This window comes from Penaeus monodon, chromosome 4 (genome assembly GCF_015228065.2).
Source record: "Penaeus monodon isolate SGIC_2016 chromosome 4, NSTDA_Pmon_1, whole genome shotgun sequence".
Classification (NCBI taxonomy): Eukaryota; Metazoa; Arthropoda; class Malacostraca; order Decapoda; family Penaeidae; genus Penaeus; species Penaeus monodon.
This window is the reverse complement of record NC_051389.1, coordinates 12011490-12018989: the sequence shown is the minus strand read 5'-3', so window position 1 is coordinate 12018989 and position 7500 is coordinate 12011490. Positions and strand designations below refer to the sequence as shown.

At 32.8% G+C, this 7500-nt stretch overlaps 1 protein-coding gene across 3 annotated transcripts in view; it reads right to left on the bottom strand.

The window, feature by feature from the left end:
* Nucleotides 1-7500, bottom strand: part of LOC119570182 (kinesin-like protein KIF23) — a 20632-nt gene that overhangs the window by 11371 nt on the left and 1761 nt on the right. For all 3 annotated transcript variants that reach the window (XM_037918035.1, XM_037918029.1, XM_037918038.1), the window contains exons 3-8: nucleotides 7177-7386; nucleotides 6708-6913; nucleotides 3781-3948; nucleotides 3506-3605; nucleotides 3088-3186; nucleotides 1133-1271 (exon numbers count right to left, since the gene is read on the bottom strand). In XM_037918035.1, coding sequence (XP_037773963.1) covers nucleotides 1133-1271; nucleotides 3088-3186; nucleotides 3506-3605; nucleotides 3781-3948; nucleotides 6708-6913; nucleotides 7177-7386 — 922 coding nt within the window. The remainder of the gene's footprint in view (nucleotides 1-1132; nucleotides 1272-3087; nucleotides 3187-3505; nucleotides 3606-3780; nucleotides 3949-6707; nucleotides 6914-7176; nucleotides 7387-7500) is intronic.

Here is a 7500-nt window from a genome sequence, read left to right as displayed (position 1 = left end):
GTATATGCATGTGAATATATTTTTGTTTTTGTACATGCATACTAATAATAAATAAATAAATAAATAAATAAATAAATAAATAAATATATATACACACACACACATACATATGCATGTGTGCATGTATATATGAGTGAGAGTGCACATAAATAAATAAATAAATAAATATATATACACACACTCATGAACATATGCATGTATATATGAGTGAGAGTGCACATGTAAATAAATTTCACATTCACACTAACAAAACGCACTTCAGAATACCAGCAAAAAGAACCCAGAACCCATTTCTGGGGAAAAAAAACGAACCTCTGGCCTTGGGTTGGACCGGCTTCATCTGAGATTAACGGCGAATTACTTATCAGCGAAAGCTAACACTTGAGAGACCTTGAATCGCAGGTTCTCTCTCTTAACACAATTCGCTCTTCGAGTATTTTCAAACGTTTTATCTTCCTCTTTCTCTTTAAATTCGCACTGCGCGTATTTTCAAGCTTCCCTTCCTACTAGTTACTGTTATAAATCCACAGTAATATAATAACTGAAGCGAGGGCTACCCCCTGTCTTCAGAACACTTCAAAGGAAATCTGCGGGTTTCTGGAGCGACCTTCCCCAGCGATACCGAAGGTGCAAGTGCCGCCGCCACGGGTCACGGGGGTCAAACTGATGTCAGAAGCGAGAGCGAGAGACGAGGGGAGGCTCACGCTGGTCGTCGGGAGCGTACAGGTGACAGTCTTGTTTAAATTTTACTTTTTTAAAATCTATAAACTGGTAACAGTCTTGGGATTTTTTTTGCAGGCCTACGTCGACATGCATTAATATTACATGTGTATGTGCGTGTTTTCATACACACCGGTCTTGTATGCGTTGCAATTTCATCAACTCATATAGGCTAGTCACTGCAACTTTACATGTTCAAAACCTTTCTGACACGTCAGAAAAAAAAAAATTTAATTCTTATGAATGTAATATACTACACCGAACACGATCGCACACTACTAAACTTCGATCTAACGGTACTCCTAATAACCGGACACATCCACTTATAGCTTCCCCTTCTTACAACCCTTTAAAACACCATACAAAATCGACTAATATTCGAGAATAAATCAACTAATGAACCGATACTCACCAGCTTCCTTGATTCTGTCGCCAACAGCCCTGGTCCGGTTGTTGCGCTCTGAGCCAGCCAAATCAACCAGGGACAGCTGAGACACCATCATGCTGGCTTTGTCCGTCACCACCTCCTCGCCCTGGGCATCCAGCGGGGCCTGGAAATGAGAACAAGAATAAGTAAATGATTAATCATGTCGTGGAATCGTAGACGTTCCTCAAATCTCGGCTGAAGTTATCCGGTACCGTTAAAATTCACAAATTAAGTTTCAACAATGCCGGAAAAATGATTTTCCCAAATCAGACCGGCACAAGCCATTCGCGCGAGAGGTGAACATCACACCTCCATGACAATACCCACAGGTGTTACTCGGGTGAGGGGCGAAAGGGGAGGCACGTGTGAATGGGGGCGGGGGTGACTTTTACTCCTACGTGTGAGGTTGTTAGACCTTGGTGTGAGCAAAATGGCTTAATGTATTTAACTACCGGAGTGTACCGTCGGGTTTCAGCAGGCATATGCTGTATATTTATATATACAATAAATACATGATTTTCAAGTTGAAGGTTTCTCATGAACTATGAGAGAAATATCCATTAACAATGTGACAGTTAAATTTTCAAGATGGCGGAATTGTATAAATATCGCTTTCTGACATTCAGCATTTTCGTTCCCCTTTAACAATCACAGACAAAAAAAAATCATCCTAACAACATTTTAACCTTTCCCATAATTTACATAACAGCCAAACATTCTATAAACATCATCCATTAACTGGCACTAGAGTAGAGCTCTATATATAAAATTTTCATCAACCAAGCCATTCAAGTTGCCACTGCACCACACAATGCAATCTTTCCTTAAGTTTACTATTTTATTTTACTCTTTTTACGGTCACTTAGCTCCCTAATTCTGTTGCGGTTTTAACTGTTAAATCCATGGATAAGCTGGCTAAATGTGGCCTTAGCAGACCGAATTTCCATATAGTAAAGCCCCACACAGGTTCTAACAATGAATTCCTGTCCTACGGGAATGTTGCGCTAATCCCCTAGTGTAAATCCCACCATCATATCTGTTCCTAGCATTCTTTTTAGTTCCTTATATGTAGACTCTAAGGTTATCAAACTTTACTGTAAGCCAGAAACAGCTATTGATGAACTTATCCAACCAGATCAATGGTAATTTGAAGTAAAGAATTTTTATTTACCAACAATAAATTAATATGGCATTACATTAAATTTAAGTAATACCATGTACGTTCTACTAAAAATTACATTTCTTTATAAGTTTTCTATCTCTCACTCTCCTTTCACTCCCGACATGGGTATGTTGATATGAATAGTTACATTCCACATAAGTTACAGTATAACAAGGTAAATCTTGCAATTATGGCATGCATATGCTACAGATTAAATTTTTAAAAGCAAGACAAAAAATTCAGAGTTGCAAGGAAACTGAGCCTTACAATCATTCTAATTAATCAAAATTCCATTCTTCAACATAAAATAATAAATCACTTTAACCAAAGTGTCAAATTAATTCAAGGTCTTATAATACAGTATTGATTGACAATGTGGTCCAAAGTAAATTAATTGATTTTTTTAAGCACTATAAAAGATTTCCAATGGCCTTACAGTAGGATTGCAACTTATTTCATCCTCATCCTGTTATTTTCTTTGTACAGAGAATAAGAGACCATATTATTGATACAATATCAGCAAAAAATACATGGCAATGTAGAAAGTCTCTTGTAAAATGTGCAGCATCACTTGCCATCAGTTATTATGCAAAAGGAGGAAAAAACATTGTTAGATAGAATTAGCTATGTTTTCATGAACTTTTTTTTCTATGGCGTTTTAAAAAGATAACACATGTTAAATGCAACTTGTCACTGTAACAGAGCAAGAAATAAGATGGAAGACATATCAAATCCTTTTCTAGGGTATAAGAATAATGTCTAAGGAGATAACACTTACCTGAACTACTCTGATTGTGAATATGGAATGTGACCGAGAAGATTCACAGTTTAGACGAGTATAAGCAATCTTGCGCCTCCTCTGACCTTTGTATAAAACCTGGAATCAGAAACTTCTGTTATTTCTTAATCATTCCAACCTGCACTCTTATATGATCCACAGTTATAATTTGTACTATCACAGAATCATCTTGTAAGTTGTAATTATCGCTGACATCAACGAGCAGCTGTGCTGTCATTAATCTCAAGAGAGCTTAACTGCATCCTTTCCTTTAATTTGGCCTCTTCATAGACTTCAAAGCCATAAATATAAGCAGAGCACCCTTAGTGATATCATTAAAACCTCACAGAACTAGAATATAAATCACACACAACTATTCAGTTTGAAACCTTAATCTAGCTTAAGTTCTACAACTCACCTCCAGGGCATCATCTGGATTCTTCACTTCAACCTCTGTGCAACCATGTACATACATATTGTGTTGGGCATCTTCACGCAAGATTTTGGTCTGCAGTCGCCTGTGAATGATTGTTAACAGCTAAATAAAATAGTTTATTATATGAATATATACAAGGGTGCAGTTTTCCTGTCCAAATTAACAAAGTTTGCTGTATTATTTAAAGCATTCAAACAATGAAATGCATATAATCAAATACAAAAATGCACATTTATGCATTCACAGTTTCCACTCACCCAGATGGCCCTGCATCAGATAAGTCTTCCAGGAGGTCATAAATATAGTTATTATAGATCTCAATATAAGCTACAAAGATTGAGAACACATTATCCTCATCAATGCATTCAATTCTTGACGAGTCTGGGATCCGCTGCGAGCTGTCTTGGGAGCCACTCGTGTCTCGTCTATACGAAATAGAAGAATGTAATACAAATATGTTGTGGTTCAAATTTATATGGTATAAATTGCCTTACACCATTCTATTATAAAACTGCTTAATTTTTTTTTCCAAAAAATAAGGTATAAACTGTTTTTTTTATACTATACATACAAAAGAAAAACTTTGATAAATATTTCAGATATTTTATGATATAAAGACAATTTCATACTATAAATGTATGGCATACATCCCTAATGCAAGAATAAAAATAAGATAATGAAGGAAAGAAAACTGTAATAGCAAATTCGAAGATAATGTGGAAAAGTTATAGATGCTTATTTTGAGGAAAAATCCAAAACATTAAAAGAATTTCATAAATATCGATAGACATTTTATAAAGACCTTGAGGATATGAATAGATGAGTTTTGGATTATACAGGGCAAAAGACAATGTTAACTCCAAATAAAAGGGAATAATAAATTGATAAAAAATATGATCATTGAAGAAATTATATATATATATATATATATATATATATATATATATATATATATATATATATATATATATAATGTATATGTATATGTATATATGTATATGTATATGTATATGTATATGTATATTATTATATTATATATTTATATATATATACTTATATATATATATATATATAAATTATATATATATAATATATATATAATATATATATAATGATATATATATATATATATATATTTATATATATATATAATATATATATATCATATATATATATATACATATATATATATATACATATATATATATACTATATCTATATACATAATATTACAATATAATATAATATATATATATACATATATTATTACATATATAATATAATACTATATATAATATATATATATACATTATATACATATTTATATATATATACATATATATATATACTATATATTTTAATAATACTATTATATATATATATAACATACTATATATATATAACATATATATATATATACATATACTATATATCATATATAATATATATATATATATCATGCATATACATATACAGAGGTGGGGGGGTGGGGGCACACCACGTAAATGATGAAGCAGAATTTCTTCAGATCTCAGGCAATGTGAATATCTAAGTGCTAACTAACTTTTAAAAGTCAGTTTTTTAATTTAAATTATCAAAAAGAGAACTATGCAGTACATGATTAGGATTTAAAAACAACAAATGTAAAAGGAGAAACTGGCATTCCTAGTCACAGATTTCGGCTGATTTGATATCTTCACTGGAAGCAATTAGTAATGGTCAGATCTTGTAATGTTAAAAAACTAAACAGATCAGATTTCAAAGAGGAGCAAGGCACATGTATCCTTTCTCTACCCTGTTTTGTATCTATATGAAGCATGTAACTATTACAAGCAGTGTTATTTAATAGCATTAACCTTATGGAAAAAGTCCATATAGTCTACAGCATATGCAATCAAAGGTATGTACTACATATAAAGATTATGGTAAAGAACTTGATGAGAAGAAAGCTAAAATCACGGTATTAAAATAAATGTGCTTAAAATTATTTGATTTCAATCAGATACTGAATCCATTGGTGCCAGGCATGTGCACTGTCTATTCAAGTTTTCTTTTATCAATTTTCTTTACACAGATATATTAATAAACACATAGTCTGCAAGGTTTCAGTTACTAGGCCTACCTGCTCTCACCCATTTACCCATTCCCAAAATTTTCCGGAAAAAGTCTATTTCTAGGACTATTCTCATTATCATTTTATTTGCATCATTTTTTTATTCATTTATTAGCATTACTATTACTATTATCATCATATTATAAACAATACTGACAGTAAAAAAATAAACATTTTCTTTCCAAGACTTTAAAGAACTAAATATACAAGATCAGGTAGGCCTAACAAACACCCATTGGTGACTCATTACTCCTAAAGTAATCCATATGTAAACAAAATTACAAAATAATACCGCAGTGGAACAGGCATTTATAACATGCACTTATGTCAATGGGTTGAAGTGCTTAAGTAGGTTCAAGAGCATAAATATCTGGGCAGTAGGATATCACTGGATTGCAAATGTGAAGTAGAAGAAATGAGTCAGCATTCTGTAACTACATACACTTCAGAAATCACTTTATTTAACTTCAAAGTTTTGAATGTTAATCTTTTAATGAATAATTATTTTGGAGTATTAGCTAGGTTTAGATGGCTAATACCAAAAGATAGAGACAAGCCCCAAATTAGACATTAAAGCATTCTGCAAAGAATTTCTTACTTGCCGAGAAAATAATGTCCAAAGTTAAGCATACCTCAAGTGCCATGAAGGATTATGATGTGCCAATATACATATATGCAATACTAAAATTCAACACTACAGCCAAAGAGTTCTCATTGTGATTAATATAACACAATTCTCTTTAAATAGAAAAAAGTGATGTTATTGTCATATTTTCCAAACTACATTGGTTTTCCGCACTTAGTTTAGTCTTACTATAAAGTGAATATCAAGAAAATTGGTTTATAGCACTGATGTTCTAAAATGAGCATATTATAGGGTCTCCTAAAAAACATCTTTCCAACAAGACAGTCAGATATTTCCAACTCCAGACAATCATATATATATTTCCTGTTAATCCAAATTTCCCATTCCTTTCCAAATTAATTCCCTGTTGTGAACCAAGTATTCCACAATGTTCCAAATACAGAAAAACTAACAAAACTACCAAATTCCTCCACTAATTTCCATACCTGTATCTGGGGGTCTTTGGCGTCTTAGGAGGAATGGGTGTAGCATCAATTCTCCGTCGCTCACTGGACGCATCCAATTCACACTGAGCGTCAAAGCCATTCATCCCATCTGGCTTGAAGATGCACCTCTTTGTTTGGTATTCATTAATGCTATTGAAAACAACATCTAACGTCCTGGGAACGATACCTCCATCATGTGGTGATCCCTGAATAAAACAAAAATATAAATGTTACATGACATTCACTAGTTTTTTGTTCCAAAATGTCTGTCAATGCATCTAACTGTTAATCTAAATGCTCATCTATCTGTATTAGTATAGGCTTTCATTGATTAATTTCTAATCACCATATACACTGATGAAAAGCCGTATCAACCAATTCATCATACAACATGAGAAGTCAAATCCTGAATTTCAACAAGAACTGTAAAACTGAACAATACCCTTAAATAAAAGTGGAAATACCTTACCTGCATTGTATGTGTTTTCCCAGAACCTGTAACACCATAAGCAAATAAAAGACCATTCTTCCCCCGCAACACATCAGACACCAAAGGCTTGGCGACATAATCAAACACATCCTTCTGTGTGGAATCTGGTTTGAAAACATGTCGGAACTTGTACTGTTGCTCTTTGGCGTGCCCATTGCGGAAAGCAAAGCAGGAGTCTGGAGGGGTTAGCTGAAAAATAAAAAATGAATTCAAAATTTTATGAATAATCAAGCAACTTTTCCCTGCATTAAAACAAATAAATTATTAAAGCACTTCTTGGTATTACATCTGTTAACTAAAAGA